At 38.5% G+C, this 27,278-nt stretch overlaps 1 protein-coding gene across 2 annotated transcripts; it reads right to left on the bottom strand.

Moving 5' to 3' along the window:
- Positions 1 to 885: 885 nt before the first annotated feature.
- Positions 886 to 27,278, bottom strand: LOC117269267 (aquaporin-3-like). Of its 2 annotated transcripts, none has more exons than XM_078162090.1 (6): positions 27,177 to 27,278; positions 13,970 to 14,096; positions 11,297 to 11,434; positions 7,836 to 7,954; positions 4,372 to 4,589; positions 886 to 3,776 (listed from the first exon to the last, which is right to left on the bottom strand). In XM_078162090.1, exons 2-6 carry the CDS (start codon positions 14,094 to 14,096, stop codon positions 3,599 to 3,601), a joined length of 780 nt encoding a protein of 259 aa, XP_078018216.1. In that variant the 5' UTR covers positions 27,177 to 27,278; the 3' UTR covers positions 886 to 3,598. The 2 variants fall into 2 exon arrangements, with proteins under 2 accessions (XP_078018216.1, XP_033502073.1); XM_033646182.2 differs by lacking the exon at positions 27,177 to 27,278 and adding an exon at positions 17,127 to 17,273 and having other exon boundaries at positions 887 to 3,776.

Genomic DNA, 27,278 nt, shown 5'->3' with positions numbered 1-27,278 from the left:
CCCAAACAAATCTCTTCTGCTTGTTGCCTCTCCTTATCAGTGGTTTCCTAGCAGCTATTTGACCATGAAGGCCTGATTCGCGCAGTCTCCTCTTAACAGTTGTTCTAGAGATGGGTCTGCTGCTAGAACTCTGTGTGGCATTCATCTGGTCTCTGATCTGTGCTGCTGTTAACTTGCGATTTCTGAGGCTGGTGACTCGGATGAACTTATCCTCAGAAGCAGAGGTGACTCTTGGTCTTCCTTTCCTGGGTCAGTCCTCATGTGTGCCAGTTTCGTTGTAGCGCTTGATGGTTTTTGCGACTCCACTTGGGGACACATTTAAAGTTTTTGCAATTTTCCGGACTGACTGACCTTCATTTCTTAAAGTAATGATGGCCACTCGTTTTTCTTTAGTTAGCTGATTGGTTCTTGCCATAATATGAATTTTAACAGTGGTCCAATAGGGCTGTCGGCTGTGTATTAACCTGACTTCTGCACAACACAACTGATGGTCCCAACCCCATTGATAAAGCAAGAAATTCCACTAATTAACCCTGATAAGGCACACCTGTGAAGTGGAAACCATTTCAGGTGACTACCTCTTGAAGCTCATCGAGAGAATGCCAAGAGTGTGCAAAGCAGTAATCAGAGCAAAGGGTGGCTATTTTGAAGAAACTAGAATATAAAACATGTTTTCAGTTATTTCACCTTTTTTTGTTAAGTACATAACTCCACATGTGTTCATTCATAGTTTTGATGCCTTCAGTGAGAATCTACAATGTAAATAGTCATGAAAATAAAGAAAACGCATTGAATGAGAAGGTGTGTCCAAACTTTTGGCCTGTACTGTAAATGTAGAAAGAAATGCACATGGGAATATTGCTGAAGCTGATTGCAAATCAGAAGAACAGACAGGATCACACTCTTGCATGTTTTGATATTTTTTTTTTACAGTTGATTTAATTAGGTGAATGTCAGGAGACACTTGCAACAACGTGTTAAAGTGGTGAGAACACACGAGGACAAGTTTCAAAAGTCTGACACAAATCTGACAGGTGTATGGATTCATAAGATGTGTTTGTATTTGATGTGTGGGTGAGAAGATCATGTGCCTTTTTAGCTCAGGAGCCCCGCATTGGTGGCATTCTACACAGTTCTTACAAATAAAGGAAACCGTACAAGAACATTGTGAGTGTGACTGTTTTTGAGTTGATGGTGTTTCGAAGGTCTCTTCCAAACAGAAATGAACAAGACACCTTTCAAATACCTCTTCAACTCAAACTGTCTTTTGTTTTGGCTTTTTTTCTGTGAGCGGATGAATTTGTTTTGTCAGATATGCAGCATGAAGGGAATAGTTTTGTGCTTCAAGCAGAAATGGAAAAAGCTGGCTGGAGTTAAGTGAAAATGAATTCAGAAAGCATGTGTCATAATTTCCTGAGAAACTGTTCCTGTCTGTGATGACATGTCATGAGAGCAGATGTCTTCATGATTATTGATTGATGGCTTATGCTATCCAAAATGTGGTGTTAGTTAAAGTTATTAAAGGTGTTAGTTAAAATTGTGTTAAGTATTATTTGATTGGGCATCAGTCACTAATGTGAGTATTGAAATATTCTTACTCTGCACATAAAAAGGTGCACATGCAAAAATTACCATCACATTCATAACTAACGGTTTTATATACCACTGTGCCTATGTTAGTGAATCAGAATCATTTTGAATTGACAGGTGCATACCCGCTATTTTCAGTCAGCATACTGCCCTGCCACCAGTTTTATATATAAGGAAATATATTTGTCAAGTGTTGAATCACGGAGAAAGCAGTGAAGTTGTTTCTATATGCACATATTAAGGCCCTGGAACACCAGTGTCGGGCTGTTGGTGAGCGTCTGTGAATGTCTTGGCAGTCGGAAACAGCTGATAAGCCCTTAGTCACTCTCTTCAAACATGTTATGTCAGTCTCTGAAAATGTGCTCTCTCCTGAAGGCACGGGCTGCAGCATCTTCCAGCAAGGCTATGTGTCATCTTAACACCTGCTTGGAGGTAAATTAGAATATTTTATATAGGTTTCCCTGGATGCCTGTTAATAATAAGAATAACTTCATGGCACTCAAATTTGGTGGGAATAACAATGATTACAGGCAGATTCAATAAAAGCAATGAAAACCAAAACTGTTATATTTCAATATGGGCATTCTCTTATTCTCTTTTTAGCTAAGACTGGGACATTCAGCTTTTATAGTCAAATATTTTACTTCTGACAATTATTCATGAGGATGAAAGGGTATTAAATAAGTGCCATTAGTAAATTAAAATCTTTAAATATTGTTATCTATCTGAATACAGTTTTAATAAGCTACATACATTGAGTTAAAAGGTGTGTTTACATTTTCTAATACAGCTGAGCTTTCATCATTTGTGTGTATGCATGGTCTAGAGCAATTTTAAATTTGTTCGCAGAGTACATACATATTCTGGTAAGAAAATATTGAGTCTAGATTTGTGCGAAAAATGTTCATATGCACAGATTATGCACAGCTATGTGCGTACGCACTATTTGTGAATGAGGCCCGTTGTCTTTTCTTTGTTTGTTCAGTCATAGTAACCAGTTAGCCCACTTGCAATGCTAGCAGAGACTGGGAGAAACAGTGTGCCGCTTTACATGCAAGTGGGTTGAAAAGCAAGAGTGCCACTTGTGATTTTTCCTGGGAATGTCGCCACAGACACCCAGTTCATAATACTGCAAACGCTAGGGCTTACATCAGTGGGATTTATACTTCTGCATTAAAATGACGCAGTATGGCATGGGCTCTGTGTAGATGCTTACCCTATGCTGCATGATGTGCACCTCCCTAGAGATGTAACTAACATGTCCTGTTTATTTTTGTAAACTTAAAACCAGTTACCTCAGTGGAAATAAAGTTTTTATTTAGGCTACTTTTATTTCACAGATAAGAAACAATAAATTGTAAAGACAATAAAGTCCCCAATAAATTCCTCAATAGAAGTTTTGTGTGTGATTTATGTGAGTAGAGGGAAGTCTGCCAGCTGCTAGGCTAGTTTGTGCAATATAAAATGTCATGGGGCATGCTAATAATGTTAGCATGTTGTTTTTGCTAGGAAAACAATGTCTAGCAAACAATTGCTTTGTCTGTGAGCCCTGTGAGTCTTACTGGAGCCAAATTTTGTACTTATGTTTAATATTATCAATATTAACCCATGTTTTATGTGTGTTTTAGGTATGTTAGTTGAATCCATCAAACTCCTGCACTTCACAGACCTAGAAACCCCACCAGCAACTAGTGATTTGGGGGTGTGATTGCAGAGGGACGTAGAAACACAACAAAAGTATAAATACTAACAATGGCATGCCACTTGTGTAGGCTCTGGTGCAGGCTATGTGTAGAGCCTACATACACAAATAAAAATCTGCCATTGTGTAACCTCATTTAGTGATAGTGAGTTAAGAGAAATGCATTTAAATGAATTACTACTTCAAAGGGTGAAAACAATGTGAAAACTAAAAGAGTTTTCCTCACAGCTAAACAGCAAAAGATTTAGTTGTTAGGAAAGAATGTTATCTACTGCAACATAAAAGTAAAAAGAAATTCAGCAGTGCTCATGCATCTTCCTCGGTTGTCATGTTGGAAAGTTTGAACCTTTCCTCCTCCTCTTTCTGCTTTTCTCGCACTTCTCCTTCTAAATGGTATCCAATCATTAGCTGGTACATCAGCACACCCACCACTGCACCCAAGAAGGGTGCACAGATGGGCACAAAGAACCAGTAGGTGTTTGCTCTGTAAGAGAATAAATTAAAAAAGCTGTAATGCATGTTGTCATTTTACATTTTTTATTCAGTTTACCTTCTGTAGCAAGCCTAAATAAAACATGAATGCATAACTGATGTTAAAGACATGCAATGTTACGGATCAGCAAGCATGTGAGCCATGCTAATACTGAGATATTTTAGTTTTAATATGTTTAAAGGGAAACATGAAGATCAGTTTACTCATCACATGGAATACCACTCAGCCTGTGAAAACAATTGTATAGTGCCCTCTGTGGTTTATGTGGGCTCTTTTGCTTCATTGGCAATGTTTTAAAAATACTGTCTCTTGCGAGTTGTCATGATTTATAGAAGCACAATATGAAATTGCTGCAGTACACCTTTAATGTTTCTAGTTTCAAACAATGAAATGTCAGCCCCACCCATTTTTTTCCCCAAATTTGTATTTACTGCCTCCAGTAACTGACAAAAGGTTGGCAGCAGAATAACTTGCATCCAATCTTTATTCATCTCCAGTGCCACCTGCTGTATGGGTGATATTACTGTTCCCTACAGTTCAACCTGGCATAGTGGTTTAAAGTACTCAAAAACAGTTCTGTACTCACGTGAAAACCTCTCTACCCCAGCCTGCAAGAGCCGTGAAGATGCGTGGTCCCAAGTCCCTGGCTGGGTTGACGGCATAGCCAGAGTTGAAGCCCATTGACAGGCCGATGACCAACACCACAAAGCCTACAGTGAAGGGCTCCAGACCTCTCGGGACTGGATTGTTGTATGGATCAAGTATGGCGAGGATGCACACGATCAATGCAGCTGTTCCAATAAACTGAAGGACAGTACAGAGAGAATGATCAATGACTGCTTTTGTTTAATTTGGAAACAAACAACTTTTCGACCCCCACTGCTGTTGCAAAGACAACCGAATCATTTTCCGTTTTCCTCAATACCAAACTAACGACACAGGAAATACTGCATTTTTTTTAACTGCAGTTCCTCTGGTCGTTTTACCATCTGCCATTTCTGGGGGATAGTAACTGCAAAGAACTTACACTGATAGTCTTTGGTAACTGGGGATAGCTACTGATAGCTACCGGGGAAAACAAAAGCACTATTCTCTCCCTAATTTGGTTGCACAATGGTTGACATGCTTTCTTTGTGCCATAAATCGAGCCTTCATTTTCCTAGGAGATCATATCTGGTAATTGCATAGTGAGGTGAAGCTTAAAGGGAACTGGTCTGAATGCCAATGGTGTCATTATTCTAAAGCCAATACACTGTGCAAACAACACTTACTTCATATTGATGAGTCATAGCAAAAAATTTGTCTATTTCCACATAATTATTTCCAATAGTAAGATAAAATAGTTCTGCTGAAGCATCAAGAGTCTTTCAATCAATTTAAAATACCTTTCAGATATTCCTTTGAGGAGACAAACTATTTTCAATTACACAAACCTGCATTTTAAAATTAATTTGCCTTTTAATTCCTTTCAGGTATGTTTAATTACCTTTTAAAAAGTTACAATATTCACACATGATTTTTTCTGAAGATGTTGAAAAGCTGTCAAACTGAAAACTTCTCTCAAGAAGAAAATAAACTTGACATCTAGCATTGGGTCAACTTTTTCATCAGAAAACAGCATATCATGGAACTTCCACTGATGCATCTTGACATCAAGGGATAGCAGGAGCATCACAAGGAGAGCTTAGGTGAACATAGGGTGTTTTCTTCAAATTGCATGGTTGCATCACTACAGGTCTGGTCTTGAGAACAATCAGTTTCACAGTATATGCACACAGCAGCCATGTTATGGATTACTTCACATGCTGGGATACGTCAGGATCTGTAAGAGTGATGCAGCAGCAGCACTGGCTAGTGGCCACCCTGGCCAGCGGGGGCAGCACTTCTGGTCTAGTTAATGTAACAGAGGTGCAAAGTTCAGCTGTGTCTACTGCAGTTTTATATGATTGCATTGCTGATACCAGCACAGAAGAAGTGCTGTTTCAATGTCAACAGGGGTCTTTTATAAAGATAAGCTGGAAAAACAATAGTCAGTTAACTGGACTAATGAAGCTATGGGCACGGTACAGTGGGTGTTGAGGGTGCTGCAGTACCCCATATAGACAACGGGTAAAACAACAAAGTCTGTAAATAGTTGGCTATTTTACCATAACTCATGGGCTATCTTAACATTTGTTTTGAATTTTGAACAGTGTATGATAAGGTGCCTGTCAGGAAAATATATGAAAAAAGATGTTTAATTTCTCTTATCTGATGTAGCAACATCATCACGACAGGCCAAAGTACAGAGGTCAGGGGTCAGCTAGCATTAAACTTGGGGAGAGGTTTGCTCTAGCAGGAGTTAATCAATAGCTCACAGAAGCTGAACAGGCTGAGAAAGACCAGAAATTTGTCAGGACAGTTTTGGAGCTGCTTTTTAGTTCCATAAAATATCTTGGACATGAAGGACTTCCACTGTGGGGATAAAGCCATCGGGATTGAGTTTGCAGCAGACATAACGCTATAAGTTGCCCAGGGGACGTGAGTGGCTTCAGTAAACAGACCACTGGAAGTCTGACACCAATAAAAAAAAAAAAAAGACATTAGAATTATTGGTACATGTAGTCTAGAGAGAAACTACATCTAAGGCGAGTGGATGCACATTCTTTGGACAAAGGGAACCACAGATGTAAGTACGTCTGAGCAGTTTTCCTTTAGCTCACCAATGCAGTCTCCAGAATAAATGATTGAATATATTGTATCTGTAGACTACGAATATGTAACATTTTATTATGTAGCGGATATGTTGAAACTTTACATTTCAACAATGCTGCAGTTAACGTGGTATGGTTTAGGCACAAAGACCACTTGGTTGGTTTGGAAAATATCATGTTTTGGCTTAAAATACCTGCTTTTGTTAGCACAATGGCTGCTGGGAATGCCTCTGATGTCTTGCTAAGATCACCAAGTTTTGGTGGCACTATCACTGCTGGAAATACCGCTGATGTCTTGCTAAAGAGCAACCAGTTTTGTTGTTTGTTGGTCTCAAACAGTGGTCTGCAGTTGTCTCGCCTAAGCCTGTGCACATTAATGGTCATGCACACAAATATATCTTGTGCAGCACCCCTCAATGAAAATATGTGAGTGTTCATGAAAATTTAAAAATGTATATTGCCAGATATTTAATATTATCTTATTTGCTGATGACTGTTAGGCATGGCTAGCATATAGCTATTAATGGCCCTCTCAACACATTGTACTTGCCTCTGGAGGCAAAAGCATCTTTCCTTTTGTCAATAGATTTTGTTTGCCTGCTTTTTCACACAACTACTTAGAGTAGAATCCAAAATATGTCACTCACACCTGTTGTAGGAATGTAAGCTCTTCCTGAGATAAATACATGTAGGCATGAGCAGCAGCGCTGTATCTGCAGTGTCCAGATTTTTTATGCACAGTGCGTAATTTTTACGCACAGGGTACCTTCATTAATTATTCGACTCTTCCGACAAAGCGGGATCTATAATTGACCTTCCTTTTCCACACACTTACAAGCTGTTCCACATAGATCCCAAGTTTAGACAATCAGATCAAATGAATAGTGACACTGTCCTGCTCATTACACCGTCTGCTGCTTTTAAAAGGTTAAAGAGGATGAGAGGAGCTGATGTGATGTGATTGGCTATTAAGCTATTACTGGAGTGCCAGATTTCCATGCAATACTTCTGAACAACTTCTGAACAGCCACAAAAGTCCTACACCATACTATGTCTACAATTGATGTGACTCAGCCATCATTTTCAATCATCTGTCTCTTGGAAGAGAAACTTTAATTTGAGTTAATACTGCAGTCTCAGCTCCAACAAACATGTGTCACTATGACATCAAGCGTTTTTCTCTTTTCCTAAATATGTGAAATTGAGGCTGTTGCCTAATACAATACAATACACTCTGACGGAAAATGACACGTACTACAATACTTGTGCAGTACTTTGGCTGGAGTGTGAGAGCATGCTGCTTTAGTTGGATCCACCATTTCAGAGTGAAGTACTTAAGAAACCAAGTCACTCCTACCTGATCAAAGAATCCATTAACCAGGGAGAGATATTTGGATGGATATGTGGCAAAAATCCCAGCCGTGGCATTCTTCCCCACCACAGCCAGCTCCCCCTGGCTAAAGTCCCACAGTGCATCTGGTGGAAGAATATACAAATCATATTACAATTTCTTTTTTAAGAAAATATAAAACCCATTTTTAAAATTTTAAATTTATTTATGTATTTCAAGAAAACTTTGTTTTGTTTTTCTGGACTGCAGGTGATTTAGGAGGATATGACATTCTATTTGCTGCCAAACTGACTAAAAGTTTATATTCAAATCAATTTATCATTTAAAGGAGCAGTTTGTGGGATTTTGTGCCATCTAGTGGTGAGGTTGCAGACTGCAACCAACTGAATGCCCCTCCTCTCTCCAAGTTCAAGGAGAACCTATGCTGTGTCTCAAATCGCGTACGTCTGTACTTACACTTAATATTACTATTTAATATGGGAAAATGCAGTGCACTATGAGTACCCGGATGGTGCATTCAAAATGGTCAAGAAGTTGAGTGTGGAACTACGGATACTTCTCGTCCTCAATGGTCGCCATCTTGGCTACGTAGCGGAAGGGGAGGGACCACTTTTCAAACTGGAAAAAACGGCTGAGGACTGTGCGACCATGAACGTCGCTGCATTGTACGAATACATGTGTTTTTTGCACTAAGAACCACTTTACTGCTGTCAGGTCTAAGCCAGCAGTATGTTTATTGGGTTAATTTAGCAGTTTGTAATGATGTGGTACCACGAACGATAACGCGAATGCTAATGCTAGTTTGCTAGCTAGCTAATTTGTGGCCGTGATTTTCGGTGAGTGCACAATGGTCGTGTTTGTTTTGAGACAACACTACCCTGTCGAAATTTGGGCACTACGCCAATGAGTATAAAGTGCACATAGTATACTACATAAAAGTAGACTAACAGAAGTATGTAATTTGAGACACACCACTACAGTGGCCTTCAGGTACATTTGTGCCGTCAAATTCAAGCAAACACTTCTACATAAAAATCTGAAAGGCCCTCTTTACAGCCAGCATTTGATTGGTTTGTTCTGGGCTACAGTGGAAACATGGCAGTGCAACATGACTGGCTCCATGGAAGAGAGCCTACTCCTTATGTAGATATGAAGGGCTCATTTTAAGCTAACAAAAACATGATTCTTATATTCAGATGATTATACACTAAAGACAGGATAATTATGATTATTCTGTCTAATATCTGCCAATATATCCCCTAAATCTTACACACTGGACCTTTAAATAGTCTGCAAATTTTACGTTAAATTGGTGAAATGATGTACGTTTCAGAGATAGAGCTGATGACAGCAACTGCAAACACAAGTGCACTTGGCATTTCAGTTTCATTTTTACTTTCTGCTTGCTTACATAAATGTAATCAGTCACTGAATGTGGGCTGAGGATGCACAATCATATAGATAACTATGGCTGCATTCAAGCATGCAGAATAACATTGAAAGCATACAAAGCAAGCACACAACACAACATGCACAAACTATAAGTTTTCATACAATTAAACTCACTGTTGCACAGCTCACACAACAACAAAGATCCTCAGCTTGACCTGAAACACTGAGACTGCAGCCCCTGATCAGCCTCTCAAACTACAAGCCCACTGCTTTTACAGTACTGAGCAACATGTCTCAACAACTACTAGACGAATTACCATGAAATTTGTTATAGACATTCATGTTACCTCAAAATTCTTATGTATCTATCTTTCTAAAATGCAGTGAATTGGGGTGTTCTTCTCATAATAGCTAAAATTGGTTTTGGGTACTTGCCAATTAAAACTGATCATCCTAAAGCAATACTTTACCCCCAAAATGAACATTTGTGTATCAATTACCGACCCTGTGTTATGTTGAATTTGTAAAGAAACTTTGTTTTGCATGTCTCTGGTGAAGTAAGCATCTAGAAACTAAGGAAATCCATGACAAATTTATGTTATAAGGGTCCATCTTTTACAACAGCAAAACTACATGAAACATCTGTTTACAAACTATCACACAACTCGTGCAGTATAAGCCTCTCATCTCCTGTCTAATCTATCTAGTCGTACGCTCAATACTTCCCAAACAGACAGCTCTTTCTTTGAGGAACTGAACAGATAGTGAAACTTTATCTATGCTCTTTTCAGAGCTAGACTCTATGGATAAACATAGTAACTTTACCTCACTGACAACAGAAGCTGCTGGTATACCACTGGCTTGATTGGTAGTTTGTTTTTGTCATTGTGTGACTTTGGTGAATCCGAACTAACCCTTGAAAACACCAAAGTAACACAGAAACACAGACTAACTTCTGCTTGAAGCAGTGGTAGGTCAGCAATCCCATAACATAAAATTACTACGAACTTAAGTTTAGTTCCCCGTCACAAAAGGTTTTCTGTTTTGGAAGCAGTGAGTATACAACTAGATAAATAAGTCTTGGATTATACTGCACAAGTTGTGTGAGAGTTTGTAAACAGATGTTTTGATATAGTTTTTCTATTGACTCCTATGACTTCAATTCATCAACAAAAAAAAAGTCTCTGTTTTTGGATTCTTCATTTACTGGAGGCACGCAAACAAACAAATAAAAAGTTTTCTTAACAGACGTACAGCGTAAACTGGGAAGAGTAACTGATATACAGGTAGTCATTTGGGGGTGAAGTATGCCTTTAAAGTACTCTACATATAATACGGTGCAGCATTGTCACACAAAGGTTCGGTTTTTGTTTTACAGTTTGTTCAACAGTACAATACTGGCCAGCACAAATGATTTAGGATGGCACCCTTTACTGTCAGCCTGATGTTTACTGCTTGTATAAACTAAATAATGTATGTGAAACCTCTTTAGTAATCACCTGCACTTCTCTCACAGGTTATCATCATGCAATTTTGCTGCTGTCCAGCAACTTTCCTGGACACGTGGACTATCTTATGCAGTTTGTTTTTATCATTCACAGAAGATAAAACATACCAGGCAATAGAACATAAAGTCTTTGAAAAAACAACTCATGGAAGGTAACCTGTAAGCGTGTTAATTGACTCCTTTGGTGAGAGATTCAGTGGGAGACAGCCACCAAATTTGTCAAGAGCTAAGGTGCAACAGTAGATGCTCATTTGTTTACGAACGTGTGCACATAGAGAAAGCAACCATCTGGTTTTGTTCAAACTGTCAGGCAGGCAGTTACAACAGGTAGTTATTTTTGTATTGTCACCACTATGCTGCAGTATACTGAAGGAAATCAAAGGTTCAAAATTGTTCTTGTCCTTGGGGTCCATCCATCTTGTGTCCCCTCCTACAACAAGTATAAACAACCAAGTGTACCTCTGAGTAGACGACAACAATTTTGATTTGTGTAATTATTACAGGTGTGTGGCCTGTTCAACTTTAACACTGTTATTAATCTGATTAGTCCTTTTTCAGTTTCACATACCAAAATACATGCCAAATACAATCGCTGCACCCAGGAAGGCTCCGAGAGTCTGGAAGAAAAAGAACAATGGGAACTTCCTCCATGGCTCCCTCCCGAGTAAACACAGTGAGAGGGTCACAGCTGGGTTCAGATGACCACCTAAAGATGAAAAAAATATAGAAACTTTGGTTTATTTTCATACATATATCCACTATCACATTCTATCTGATTCACACACAGGAAAACAAACACATGGAGGCTGCCTTATTCCCCCTCCTCTTTCCTCAGTGAGAGAGAAGAGAATTGTAAGCCAACTGTATATTCAGTAATTGCGGTCTCAGTAAAGTCTTGTTGGGATGGAAGGTCTCAGCGACACAAATTAAATTGGAGGGATGAAAAGATTTAGAAAAGTATCCTTTTTTCTAACCTTGAAGGGGGGAAATAACTGCTCTGATGGCACACTTGTGTGGGTGCCTCGCTTCTATTCACACCTTAATCGTGTCAGGGTAGGAGCTATCTAATTATAAGAGCTTATTTTCTCAGCTGCAACGAGTGTTAGAGGGGGACAGCCTCATTATAAAGGCACTGAAGAAGTGAGTATGAGTGAACTGCAGAACCCTTTGTAGTGTCGCTGCTTTTGACAGAGGATACAGGGATTGAGGATTGACTCTCTCACTTTCCTTTCAATTACAGACCACATAGTTTTTGAGTTCAGGGGTAAGTGCCCCGTCCGTCTGTGTGTGTCTCTTTTAAATTTTGCATTCCTCTGTCCACTGCTTCCTGTTCTGCTTTCCCTGCTGCCTCTAGCTGTCATTCGTCTGGCAAAACACATCAGTGTGGTAAATACTGCACTTCAGATAACTGCCAGTTTACCCTTTGCTGATATTTAGTGTCTGTCAAGCCATCAATAATAATGAATCCCTGTTATGATGGAAGTTGGAGAGAAAAAGCTGAGTCTTGTGGAAACACTCTTTGAATGACAGGTACTTCATGACGGTGATGCAAATGACTGTAGCTCAACTAAATGTGATTTTTCTAATGATAAAAAAGTTTACTAAATCCATCCTTTGTTGACAGTGGCTTTACTGCCTCATTGTTGTTGCTGTATGTCTAAATATATAATAATAATGTCAGTTGCAAAATCAACCATTTTTCCTTTAAATAGCCTTTTTTCCACCTAACCTCACTAAAAATATATAGAAAGGCAAACAAACTGGTTTTGCAAGGGACCTATTATGCTCATTTTCAGATTCATATTTGTATTTTGAGTTTCTACAAAAAAATATTACATGCTTCAGTGTTCCAACACCTTATTTTCCTCATGCAGTGCAATAACATCAGGGTTCTTTAAACCCCCTCCCAAACAAGCCTGCTCTGCTCTGATTGGTCAGCATTTCTGGGTCAGCTGGGGTAATGATTGTAACTGAGAATAGCAGCACTTTCTACCATTAACAATAATGAATAAAAGCCTCTTAACCAAAATCTGGGAGAAAAGAAACATCGGCAAACAAGATGAAATGTTTTCCTGATGTTAGCATGTTGCTACACGTAGCAATGTACTTGTATCCAGGGAATGTATATTACAGTCTATAGTGGCACTTTCTTCTGTGAAAAATCACCAATAAAAGCTTTCAGACCCAAATCTTCACAACTTGACATGTCTCAGCGAGAATATGGTCTGAAATCATCAACCAAAATGACAACTTTCCCTGATATTTGCATGTAAGTACATCTACACCTACATATTTGCAGCCAAGGAATGACTTTAACAGTTTAAAGTGGCACTTTCTACCAACCACTTGTAAACCAAAATTTTCTCAACCCGACTTGTTCCAGCAGGAATATGATCCAAAACTGGGGACATATGAACAACACTGGCAACCAAGAGTACATGTTAGCATGTAGCTACATTTAGAATTATAGGCTACGTAATGTAAACATCTGTGTGCATGCAGCGGATGATCATCCATCAAGAGCTGTGGTCAGCTTGTCTCAAAACTAGAAAAAATGTTGGAAACACTGAATTTAGAACGGTCTGAAGCCTGAGGGTTTTTGCTGTCACCGTTTACTCTTACATACGTTTACCTCATTATTTGAATTATTTGAATTTATCTAACCATGTTTAACGTGGACATCCAACGCTGTTACATTATATTCAAGACTGATAATAAGGAAAAGCATAATAGGTCCCCTTTAATGAAGGTGACAAAATACAAAATTGACCACAAAGCACATAAGGAAATATATTTGTTATGGTTTTATAGGCTATGTAAGAACAAAATATATTTCTTTTGTGCGCTGAAAAGTCATTCACTGACAGAGACTCCAATGAAACTCCTAGAAGAGACAACAAAATAGACTTATTTGGAATTTGGGATGAGTAATACTGCATTAAAAACACTGTTAACACAATCACAGATATGGATATATTGTATTAAACCATGTTTTATCGTGGGAATTTTTGAGATCGCAATGATGTGTCATTTTCTGTAACGGACTTCTGAAACATGTCATCACTTTAATGCTGCGCTTATAGGCAATTATAAAGTAAAGTGAGGTATAAAGGTGATAAAACAATTTTAAGTATGTTTTATTAGCCATGAAGGAGGGCCTGGGGTCACCAGGACCCCAAACAAAACATCTGGGAGACCGGGAAGCTCCTGTAACTTTTGAGATACTGTACAGCGTTCTTACCTGAGATCTGTCCACTCACAAGAAGGCCCAATGTTACAGCAAAACCAAAAGCAAAGTTGACAGTGAGGAACGTGCCATGGGAGCCTCTGCTTAGCACCACCTGTGCTACTGCTCCACAACCAAACATCTGGAAAGAGGAGGTGGAGATACTTAAGACAATCTGTTATTTACTGAACACATCTACCTTTTTATGCCTTTTTTATCATTTCCTAACCACACACTTTATTTGAGATCCAACCAGTGGAAAAATATGCAGTGAAGTTGAAAAAGACAAACCCTGAAATGAAGTTATTTTTGTAGACAGACAGTAGTAGAAAAACTTCAAAGAGAATAATAAAGCCCCACAGTGGTCTGACCTAGAGTCAGGTGTCTGGCTGAGTCTTGCTTTTTGTCGTATCCAGGGTGTGTCTCTCTGACCTCAGAGGTCAGGAGTATGTTATGGTCGGGCTTTGTGTGGGACTATTGATGCCAGCAACAATCTGAGTCCACCTGCAGAGCCTTCCTCTGCGGAGGGCCAGCTGTGACCACCGAGGGGACCAGACTGCCAGCAGAGTGAAAGGTCTCCTGGAATTAACAGATCAGTCACAGCTGGGCACCAGAATAACAAATGGCCTGCCGTTTCACCGTTGGTGCCCTCTCCTGATATTTGTGTTGTCTGTGGGTTACCATGAGAAACAGAGGGATTCCAGGTTGTTTTGTACCGCCTAAAAAACATTTTGTTTTAATTTAAAAGAATCTTGTGACTTCCTAGTGTGTTGAAACAGTTTACAGTGGGAACTGCACATGTTGTTTTCTACCATTAGCAAAGAATATGGATATGAAATAATGTGGTTTTGTGTGTGTAATTTAAATACAAAGAAGGACGTGACAGGGGATAATTAAAGCAGCAGTCCTCGGTGAAAACAGTTGAAATTATTCAGTGTTTCTTTCATAGACATCTAAGAAAGCAGCAATTTAATGAGAAGTGAGCAGCTGTTAAAAGTTCTTTACCTTTTAGCACTACTGTAAAAGTCACCTTTGAACATCAAATCAGTCTTAAAGAAGACACCTAGAGGCCCTAACAAAAAAACAAATTATCAACTGTTTTGTCATCAAACAACTAAACTCTTGCCAGACACGGTCGCACCCTCACCTCTCTCTCTACACAAACATGTTGGACGAGAAAGAGACAGAATCCCTTGGGGGAATCAGCTCAAAGGTCTTTCTTTTCTGTTGAACTTCATGTTGAATAAAGCGCTGGTGGAAAGCTCCAGGAGATGTTCTTAGTAAGAAAATCTTGCAACCTGTTAACCATTTATTATAATGTGTTTTGCTCACCATCTCGCATCTTTAATTGTCAGTGGCTTGTCAGCTGTCATGCACTTACATGATATACATTCTTTTTTTAGATTTTTGACATGATCTTAGGCATATTCAGTGGGAAAGTTTTCATTTTGTCACATCTCTCCACGCCACAGGCTACACTGTACTATACATATGCTGCCCACTGAAAAGTGGAAAACTGACCTCCAGTGGGGGATAATACATAGAGTAATGGCTACGAACAGACAGATAGTGCACCTGGATCCTAGGTTGGGCTGTCTGTTCTGTTCACAGGAGAATTATTGGAACATTTATTCACTGAGTGTCCGAGGTTAGCTGGTTTGCTCAAGTCTTTAGACTCACTGTGGGTTTGGGAGAACACTTCTGTTGATCTATTTATGTATGGTCCTAAATGTCTGGTGAGGAAAAGGCACATCTGTACTCTTCTGAATTTCATGTTTGCAGTGGCTATCTTGATATCCAGGAAAAATAAGGTTAAGGGTGCAGGACGTACAGATGGTGTAGGTCATGAAGGGACTGGTGGCTGCTTGTCTGAAGGTTGAACATGCTTACTATCAGACAGTGAATAGGTTTTCAGAGCATTCTGGGCATTGACTGGGGTTCTGTGCTTTGTTAGGGAGATAAGAAAACCGATGCTTCATTTCGGATTTGTGAAATGGTTATTTTAACCTACTACAACCCTGCGTCCTCATGTCAGGACATTACATTTTAGGATTGCTGCACTTTATACTTCTTAACTTAGACCTGTTGTCCTTGTTTTTGGTCATTTTTTTGTCCACACATTTAGTGGAAGCAAAAGCACAAAACAGTAATCTATGTAAAAACAAGATCACAGTCATCTCTGCAAAGTCAGTCTACAGCCGATACTGACAACAGTGGACAAGGTAGCTATGGAAGCTAAATTTTACTAAATCAAATTTTAAGGTCGAACTTGTTGATTTATACTTAATAACATTTGTAGCTTGATATGGCATACAGTTGTGACTAATTTTAGCAATAGTAAGGCTCTAAGATGCTGTTAATTAGGAAGTACTCGTTTGAGGACATTGGGACTATTATTATATTATCACAGCATTTCACACAGGCCAGTTAGAAGTAACAGACTGCTTGAAATATGAAGCAAGAAAGTTACAAAACAAATAGATTACATGGTTTTTAGATACCTTGCATTTTTTTTTTTTTTTTTGCTATTTGCAGGTTTGCACAGCCATGTTTTGGCGCTGAAATGAACAGTTTTAAAAAGCTTTAAATCGTAACCCCCCAGCCCATAGATATACAAAACATTGAACATGCTCACACATTGAAATAATCTATTTTACACTTTATTACATACCTGTGACTATTAAAAATAGACTTAACCCAACTCAAATTTACTCTTCATTTGTGTTCAAATGCATACATTTTGTTAAGATTTTTTTTGTGGTGGTAGTGTTTTACATTTATGGATACAGAATATCAAAAACTAGCCACACAAAGCTGCATGTTCAGCTGTGATGAAAAGGTAAGTTTCAAGGTACTACAGTATTTAAGCAAGAAATAGCAAAAGAAAAAGTAAATGGCAAACAGAGAAAAATATAGGACATGAGATTTGTCATGACAGCCAACCATTTCAGATTCTTATTTAAGCACAACCAAAAGTACATTTAATTTAGCATGTATTTACTGAATGGCAGCAGATGACAATCTGAAATTCACGCCTTCAATTTTAAATGTAGTAAACTAGTTTTACTGAGTACAGTAAACATCTAGCAATTTAGTTTATTATCCGTGTTTACTTGAACAAAATGATCCACTCAGTACGGTGGGGGAGGGATGCAAAATAATCTTCACTCACCACCAGAATAAGAGTTCCCAGGCACTCTGCCAGGGCCTGGCGGAGGAGCACATGTCGAATTTGAAAGGTCCCTGCCAGTTTCTCCAAAATGTCTCTCTGTTTTCCCATGATGCAGTTATTATAAGATTATCTTGAGGTAGGCTCTGTGGTCTAACATTGAATGTGAGTCAGTAGCTGCGCATCAGCTTTTAGGGGTCTCCACAGGATCCCTCCCTTTGGACTGCCTGCCACTCCTAAACACATTTCCACCCATCTCATCCTCACAGTTTCTGTGGCTGCAGAACTTGTGCTCTGACTTACTTTTAGCATTTCTCTCTGTGCAGCGCAGCCAAATATGCAAATAAAGCCATAAAGTTGCCCATTTACTCTAGAAGCTAACTGATGGTTGTTGTTTCAAGGTCTTTCATCCTACATTAAAATTATACTCAATTAAAATGCAGTCTTTTTGTACATAATTGCACACATCCATCAAGCAAAGGACTTAATCCTGAGGGACATGACATGATGGAGACCCTTTCTCAAACCAATCCTGCCTTACTACACATCACAACTCATACTCACAGCTATGGAAGACGCCTCACATTATAGAGGAATGTATAAAACAAACAAGTAAACTGTAAGATGCACATAACACTATCCACCATGAACAGGAAACATTTGTCACCATGGATACTGATAGATGGTGTGCTCAAGCAGCTGTTAGAGCTCTATTGTGTAATGTTTCACTTTAAATGAACTAATTCCTCTCCAGCTAACAACGTTTAGAGCCAATGTGGGCTTAAAGCATTAAGTTAGTTTAAAGGAGACTGTTTCACCGTTTTGTGTGTCCTCATGAGGCAGAACCAGTTCTTTGGACAAGAAAGATGAGTGTGTATTTTGTCCAGTCATTGTTTCACTGTAAATACAAACATCTTCAAAACACTGACAATGTGCTATGAAGAAGTCATTGTTTTGCAAGTTAGAGGTAAGTCTTGAAAGAGTCAGGACCCAAGTCTTAAACTTTGAGTTTCAAGTCCAAAACAATTCACTGTGTGCTCCTCACCAAGTTTAACACCATTTTAAATACATAAGAATATACTGATTTTAAAAAATCTTTAATGCCTTTTAAAATTTGTATTCATTTATTTTCATTTAAATTGTTGTTTATTTAAAAGTTGTTGCGCCTTTGTCTGCCATTTTAAACCCACATATTTTGCATACCGCAATTTGGTTTTTGTTGACCACCATACGTGTACGTGTTGGATGTCAATAAAATTGTCTTTGGTCTCTTTTTTTTCTCCCAAATGACAGTCAGTAATGTAATGTTAGATGTTCACTGTTGTCTCCTGCAACTTGATTGGATGCATTGCCTCGCTAGAAAAGAATAGTGTTAATGTTGATTCAGGAAATGAAGGATATTAATTGAACTGCGGCACATTTTTTAAATAGCATACTTTTTCATCTTTGGGACTGGGTGAAGTCACAAGTCATCGGAGTTAAAATAAGAGCAATAAGAGCCCAATAGCAAATAATTCAGTCATGTATATCAGTCAGGTTATCAGTGGAGAAAATCAAGTGGTGGTGAAGGTTGATCTGGCTACTCATTAGTTTTCTATTGAAGTGTTGATAACCTTCAGTTATTAAATTACCTTGTTAGTGTTAATCTGGGGAGAAAGCAGGAATAAAGCACAAAGAGGTGTTTACTCAAAGGTGTTTTCACCTTGCTGTAACATTCAACCATTCACCAGTGTGTGTGTGTGTGTGTGTGTGTGTGTTTGTGTGTCAAGCAGGCTAATGCAAGTGGTATCATTATCTCTGTGCACAACAATTAAGACGTTCACATCTCATGCTTGGTTCAGCGTATTAGTGCGATGGGAATGGCCAGGGGAGAGAACTTTGATGGTTTATCTTGGAGGTTAGTTAAAATCAGACTGACTTGCTGTTTTGGCACAATGCAGAAAGCAACCTTCATGATAACCCCAATTAACATGTTTTTTCATATACTGATTCATTTAGGCTACAGATCAGGCTATTTATCGAAGATTTTCCCCGACCACAGTATGTCCTCTCATGAGGCTGCTGCCTTTATTTTTGCTTTGTGTGTATCTTGTGTTCTACACCCAGCTTGCTGAGAATGGAAGGTAAAAGGTGGCATATGAGAGAGAGAATAAAAATCTCCATATGCTTCGAAACAATGCGCAGCTCATCACATTTGCATCACTTTGCACAGTATTGCCTTATATTATACTTTCACATGAGCCAATCTTAGCTAACTAGGAAAGAGAGAAACAGCTGAGGGAGGCAGCTAAAGGGAGAGCTGGATTCAGACTACAAGCAGGTGAGTAAAAATGTCAACAAACAACCATATTCTGTGTAATTCATCTAATGGGAAATGGGCCAATTTTTATTTTTTAAATAAAGTAATCTAATAGATATAGTGAAATATGGGATGGTAAGGCCAGTAAATATGATGAAATCCTACATGACATTTTGTAATGGTTCTGTATTCTAGTACATATTTGGTAACACTTTACTTGAAGGTATGCACATAAGAGTGACATGACACTGTCATAACTATGACATGACACGGTCATGAACCTGTCATGAACATTATGTACATGTCATAAACGTTTATGACTGCTGTCATTAAGTGTCATTCGGTTTTTGTAATGACAAGTTAACATTGTTTGGGTTGTCTTGATTATGACAATTTGACATTAATCAAAGTGACATTACCAGAAGTTATCTTTGTCATGACAAGTTGACATTAAATTTGTTTGGGATGTCCTTATAATGACAACTTGACATTAACCAGGATGACATTACCAGAAGATGTCTTTGTCATAACAACTTGACATTAACAAGAAATGCACCTCTTTTTGTGTCTATGACAAGCTGACATAATGATTGATACAAACAAATCTTCTTGTAATGTCATCCTGGTTAATGTCAAGTTGTCATAATAAGGGCATCCCAAATTTGATGTCCTAATCAAGACAAGTCAAACAATGTCAACTTGTCATTACAAAAACCGAATGACACTTAATGACATCAGTCATAAATGTTTATGACATGTACATGATGTTTATGACAAGTTCATGACAGTGTCATGTCATAGTTATGACAGTGTCATGTCAATCTTATGTAGATACCTTCAAGTAAAGTGTTACCCATATTTTTACATACAAAACTGGATATAGCCTACATCAATCTAATTCCTGAGCTTTGCCAGCAGTTATTGAGTGTTCTTTGAAGAATTTATTCAGGTATGAAAAAAAAAAAAAAGGGGGATAAAACACTTAAGTTAGAAACACTGCATCAATGCAATAACAATGGACTATGACAGTGTGCATTTCTTTCTTTTTTTTCATTAAGCTCAAAAATTCAAAACAACTTAAATCGATTTGTGGTTAGTTCAATGACAATATTTTGCACATGCTGATGGATGATAGGCAAATCGGGAGGGGGGGTTGTGCAGAGCCCTTCAAAATGTCTTTGCACGTCCCTGCCTGCAGTGCATGTTAGGCAGGATTATATTTCATTCTAATGACTTTTATATATAATCTTTATAAAAGATTATTAAATCCATGAGTGGATTAAAGTTTGGTTGCTTGCATCAAATAAACAGTTTAAACTCAAAGTGCAAGTCATTATCATGGAATAGCATCCTCTATTCTAGAGCAGACAAGAGCTCACTTACAGAAACATACAGCCAAACACACACAAACACACACACACACGGCACTCTATGAGAACATATAAGACGCAGCATGTCCCAACCAGCAGGCTGTCACTTCTACTAAAATGCTGGGTTTGTTTAGCTGGAGCTTCATGCGTGCAAGATAAATTGATTTTTAAAATAAAAATCACAGTGATGCTCACTCAGCTCACCCCAGCAATGCTTCTGTCACACTGATTACAATTGTTTGACTCTGTGATATTGACCTTCCACTACCAACCACAGTGAGGCCAGGGTTAATCTTGTCTTTGCACTTTAAAAATTAAACACACATGCTGATTTATACTTTATACCCCTGAGCTTGTTTCATAATGCACTGAGTTGCATTCTGTGTACAAAATCAAAGATCATACATTGCTCTCTGTAAAACAACGTGTAATGTGCTTCAGGGAGACTACCGCTGCATGTTTATGTGGATGAGTTAGAAGAGGCAAATGGTAAGAGACAGATGAATGGGTATACGCTTATTATTTACATTGACATGATTATGCATAGTGTCCTCCACCGCTTCCTCTGAATAAAATTAGTTTCCATTATCGGTGAATTGTATGAAAATTCACGGCTAAAGGTGCTCAGTGTGTGTGGACACAGTCGGGAGAGTGGCACCACATTAGCATAACATCAATGTCGAGCATACACCCCTGAATCGAGTTAATCAGTATTCCTACTGTCATATTAGTGTGGCACTCAGAATCTAAAATATACAGGTATCTGGTAATATCACCAATCAGCCATGTCTATATATGCTGCAGTCACACTCGAATGGAATTTTAGGGAAATATGAAAATGCATCTCTTGCTGTCCACAAGGGTTAATTACAAATGAGCAAAGGCTGGAAAAGGGGATGTACTGTAATGAGAGTGCATTTTATCTCTGTTGTTGTGAGTAGTGCAGTGGTTATGTATCTTGTAGTGTATCATGTAAGAGCTCCAGCAACATGTTCTAGTACAGCACAAGTGTGATTGCAGGTGGTGGTGGTGATCGAAGGGGCTATTATTTTGCTGCCATCTTCTTTCATGCGTTTCATACGAAAAAGGGGTCGAATATTAATGTCAGTAAATGGCTGATATACACCCAAAGAACCAAATTCCAGTTTTTGTCCCTCCCCCCATACATCCAAAAGAGTTTCTTTTTTCTTTCTTTTTTTAATATATCACAAAAATCAGGCTCAAAGGTTCGGTGTGTAGGATTTAGGGGTATATATTGGCAGAAATAGTGTATAACATGATCAGTATGTTTTCTTAAGTGTTTATATCTGCATAGGGAGCAGATCCTCATCCGCCATGTTGCACCACCATGTTTCTACAGTAACCCAAAATGGACAAACCAAGCACTAGCTCCAGATAGAGCAATTTGTATTTTGGTATTTTCAATAATTCAGCTCCTGGTTAAAAGCATCTGAACATTGGGATCTTAAGTTATCAGAGAAAAAGGTGAGCACACATTAGTAGCTGTTAGGCTAGCTGTTCGTCGTTGTTTTGGAGAGGAGGAGACCTCTGCTGATATTTTACCTCCTGAACAATGAGCACTGAAGGAACCACCAGAAGTTTCAGCTGGTGGCAATCTGCAATCCTCACCTCTAGATGCCACTAAATCCCCCTAAATCTTACACACTGTCCCTTACGTTTCTGTGGCCAGCCATCAGATTCTGGCTGAGAACGGGAACTGAGCTGCTGATTTGCTCTGATATACTGCCGCAAAGGACTTGCATATTCGGCATATTTAGTGCTGTTCTAGCAGAATTTGGCATGATGACCACCTTAATTATTTCCTAAATTTTGTTTTGGTCACTATAGGCCCTAAGTGTATGTAGAAATACCAGGAAATGGGATTCAAATCGCACAATCTCGGAGGACCCTCAGACTCCCCCACCCCTTTTAGTTTAATTCATTCATTTATGGGGCGAGAATTTCTTCTTATTATTAAATATAGCTGAAAACAGGGCTGTTTTTCTTAGCTTGTGAAAAGTTAGTTTTTTTTCACAAGACAGTGATGAAAAATTGTGAGACAAAAAGCAACTGGAAGAGGGAAAAAAGGTTTAGAAATATAAGAAAATGTAAAAACTCCTCCAGCTAATTATGCAGAAACACGCATGCTGAGATCTATCTACGCATATATAGGACAGTAATGTCTCTCTGAGCTTTCAGCATTAATAAAACCATGAGAGTGCCATGCTATTCTCTCCATGGAGAAGAAATATATTTCACTCTGCTTTGCTTCAGTGTCGTTTATGTTATACAACGCCTCCTTCTCTCCTGACTCTTCATTATATAGCTGCAAATGGATCAAGAATAATATTTTCATATTAATGTTTTATCTATCAAACATAATTAATATGGATTATCTTGTGAAAATAAAGGAGCATTGGGAGAGAGTTAGAAAGAATTGAGTATGATAATGTGACGAATATAAGGGTCTATGAGTTCACATGCATGATCCCACATTTTAAGCTATGGGGATGTTCACAGTTTGGGCTTATGAAAGGTCTGAGGCAATACTGGGAGGGCACAGTGAAAATTCTTATATTCATGGCTGTGCATGCCACAATGTGGCTAAATTGCTTGACTTCAGTACAATGGAAATTTGGGTTCATTGAACTGAACACTTATGTTATAGCCCCCTTGAGTTCATCAGACTTGCCTTCACTGAGTACAGTACTCAGCACTTGGCACAACAGCATTTTTTTTGTACTCATTTATTATATGAAGGTCACAGTTTTAGTATTTTTTTAATTTTGCCCTTTTTAATCACCCCATGGGGAATGAATAAATTGATGTCAATTTAATTAAATAACTTTGCCTCTGACAAAAAGCAAAATATGGGCAGTGAAGAGAGCTTTGACAGCTGAGTGAACACAGCATCTGTGACTTTTCACTTTAGATGACAAAAGAAGAAGAAGCAGTTTTTCACATCAGCCAGCTCTCCATGACACATTTTAATGGACACCTGTAACTTTAGCACAAAGGAATGATGGAATAGAGCAGCAGGCTTAAAGGGACAGTCCACCCCAAAATCAAAATTTCTTATTTTTACTCTACCTGTAGTGCTATTTATCAGTCTTGACTGTTTTGGTGTGAGTTGCAAAATGTTGGCGATATTGGCCATAAACATGCCTTCTCTCCAATACAGCAGAACTAGATGGCACTAGGCTTGTGGTGCTCAAAATGTCAAAATAATACATTTGAAAAGCTTGACAGCAATGTCTCTTTCCAGAGATCATGACGTGGTTACTCTAAATTACAGACCTTGTTGTAAGGAGTTTCATGCAGGAACAATTTTCCTTTCTTTCTGACAAACTACACCCGCCAACTGTATCACAGTGCAGAAGGAGGCATGCATATGCAGAAATGTGCATTCGGCTTGTATTATTTTGGCGCTTTGAGCATCACAAGCTGAGTGCCATCTAGTTCCATTATACTGGAGAGGAGGCAGACATCTCTACAGCCAATATCTCAACATCAAAACAATCTAAACTGATAACTAGCACTACAGGTAAGAGGAAAAATATGGATTTTGGGGTGAACTGTCCCTTTAAGCCAGTTTTTCTCTTAATCACAGAAAGGAGAAAAGTCCCGCCATGGTCAGTTAAAAACATTTTATAATGCATCAAGCATGATTTATGATTTTATTATCTATTAACTATATCCAGTAATAATGTTTTATTAAGTCTTTCACTTTCCTTTTGTTGCTAAATCATTTACTTAGATATTGCTGAAAAGTTGCTATAGCAAACTATTATTAATGGGCTTGTGGATGCATTTATGTGTATTTTGAACAATAAACAATAATTTACAATGCAACACCAACAACTCACCTTAATGTTTTACCACATACTAATTAAAATATGCTGTTGACTGACCACATATTTTATTGATTTCAGTGAGACAGAACAACAGAATTAATGGTATCTAAGAGATATTACAAATAATGTTAATGATACAGATAGAGATACAGAGCCCAAAGCCTCCCCACGTGACAATTTTAAAGCATGTTTTGTTTTTCTTACAGTGTATTGTTGTAAAAAGAAAAAAAATGTTTTATAAAATCATTATAACTAAATTCCCCAACCTGATTCTTATGTAATGTATAATAATAGGTCACCCTCCAAATGATATCGTTCAAAATCCTGGAAAACCCTGTGTGCCTGAAAGTGGCTCTCACAGTCATACAAAGACTTGTGTAACAGCAGACAGCTTCTGCACAGCTACCAGATAATGGTCACGACATTTGCAGGCTGCAAAGCAAGCTGGGGCAGTGCACTGGGCAGCAAAATGACACGTCAAGCCACTTTGCTGCCTAAAAGGATCAACAGCTACTTGTCTGCTTCCCCTCGCACAGCAGCTTTGCCTCCTGGCAGACAATGCTTATTGCTTAGCATTCTTTAAGCTGTCTAGAAGCTACTGTATATAGCAATGTTTGGCTGCTTGCAAGGCTCAGTGTCATTTTGGTGCTTAACCGAGTGTCCCGCCATATTGTTTAGCTTCTTGGCAGGCATCTCATATATCTACAGAAGCCCTGAAGCTATGTATTATTATTTTCTTTGTGGGAGATTGTGATTTTGTTGTCGGGTAGGCTGGCATGTTATACTTCACTGCAGACATTGTCAAGTAGTCTTTGGGTTGACTGGAAATTGTATCAAAAGCTAAAAGATATTCATAAAACTTAGAGGATAGCATAAATAAACAAAAAATGTCTATTGACCTGTGCTCTAAATTATATCAAAACTATTTCTCTCATCTCAGAAATCTTAATTACAAAGGTAGGAGATAAAATGTGAAGGTTGAAAGGAATATTTATTCGCTTTCTTGCTCAGAACAAGATGGGAAGATACCACTTATGTCTGTAAGGTAAATATGAAGCTTCAGCCAGCAGCCAGTTAGCTTAGCTTTGCATAAAGATTGGAAGCAGGAGGAAGTCTTAAGCAAGTCCCAAGTTATTATGGGCAGAATCAAGCAGGTCAAGTCAAGTCATTGCTCAGGTGAACCAAGACACCAGTCAAGTTATTCAAAATTAAATCAATTAGCTAATAAGTTTGCCTAAAAGACATTTATATACCTTCCTTTGTGGGGTTTGTTGTGTTGAAAGAAGTTGGATGTTGTGGTGCTCATGTCACAGATATTTGAGCTGCAGACCTTGCATACTCCTTTCCTCTTCTCATTACCATCATCAACAACATAATCCTTAAATGTTTAATCTTTTTGGACTAGCCCTTTCCATGATAGCTGTGTCATGCACTGGTCTCTGCTGGTCTGCTGCGTCCCTGTAGGTTGCCAGGCCTGCGTGCAATGTACTGGAAATCACCCAATTAAAAACAAACCACAACTTATCAATATCTAGAAAAATGCAAATATTTCGCTGAAAAGGCAAGTCCTTTCCAGTCATCTGTCTCAAGTCTGAGTCAAGTCTCAAGTCATGAATACCAAGTCAAAGTTAAGTTGAGCCTTTCTATCAGTATTAGTCAAGCAAGTCCTCAAATTTGTAACTTAAGTCTCGACTCAGCCCAGTTGCCAAAAGAAGTTATGGCATTGTACATCACTGCAAACCATGGATATGTTGCATTTATACATTTCATGTGTATTATATTAATGTTTCTTAAGTGATGTAGCATAAAAGCTGACTGTCATCAGTAGTTGGATGGATAGCGTGACACCTACAAAAGACACCTGCTAAGCTGCAAACCACTGATTTAGACCAACAACAAAACTGGTTGTTTTTTAGAGAGTCATCTTTGCATTTCAGCAGCTTTTTAGCCAACAAACATGGGTGCTTCTTAGCAACTTGTCGTTGTGCTTCCACATAGTGGAAGTGGGATAGTGCCACAAAAGTGAATATGTTTTTACCAAGACACCACTGATTTCTAGCCAATACTATGCTGTTAAAAGAGGGTATTGAAAGTCTAAACATGATCTATTACCAGAGTTGGGTATAATGCGTTACAAAGTACTCTAACGCATTACAAAGTAATGCGTTAGAGTACTTTGATTACTTTTTGCAGTAACGAGTAACCTAACGCGTTAGTTTGCTGTTTGAGTAATCAAATACTTAAGTACATTTTCAAACAAGACACCAGTTACTTCCGTTACTTTTAGAACGCTGGTCCTTCAGCTCCGAAACAGCAACGGCTGTCGTTTAGTTCTAATAACGGGGATAACGTTAAACCTATCAGTCTGAAAGAAGCCACGGAGCTTGTGGCTCACTAACGTTACGTGGTCGGAGAAATGCTGCCGTTGTCTAAGGTGGAGTCTAAATAGGTGGAGTAGGACTCGCTGACAGACATATTTCAGACTCAGGACTTACATTATGCCTGGTACACACTACACGCTGGTACTCACCAGTTATCCCCGGTCGTCTTTCACGTTGTGTGTGATGTCATCGGATTATTCTTGTCCTATTTTTATTTCACTATTATTTGAGTCAGAACTGTGTTTGTTCAT

The sequence above is a fragment of the Epinephelus lanceolatus genome, chromosome 19, assembly GCF_041903045.1.
Source record: "Epinephelus lanceolatus isolate andai-2023 chromosome 19, ASM4190304v1, whole genome shotgun sequence".
Lineage (NCBI taxonomy): Eukaryota > Metazoa > Chordata > Actinopteri > Perciformes > Serranidae > Epinephelus > Epinephelus lanceolatus.
This window is presented reverse-complemented; position numbering and strand designations above follow the sequence as displayed.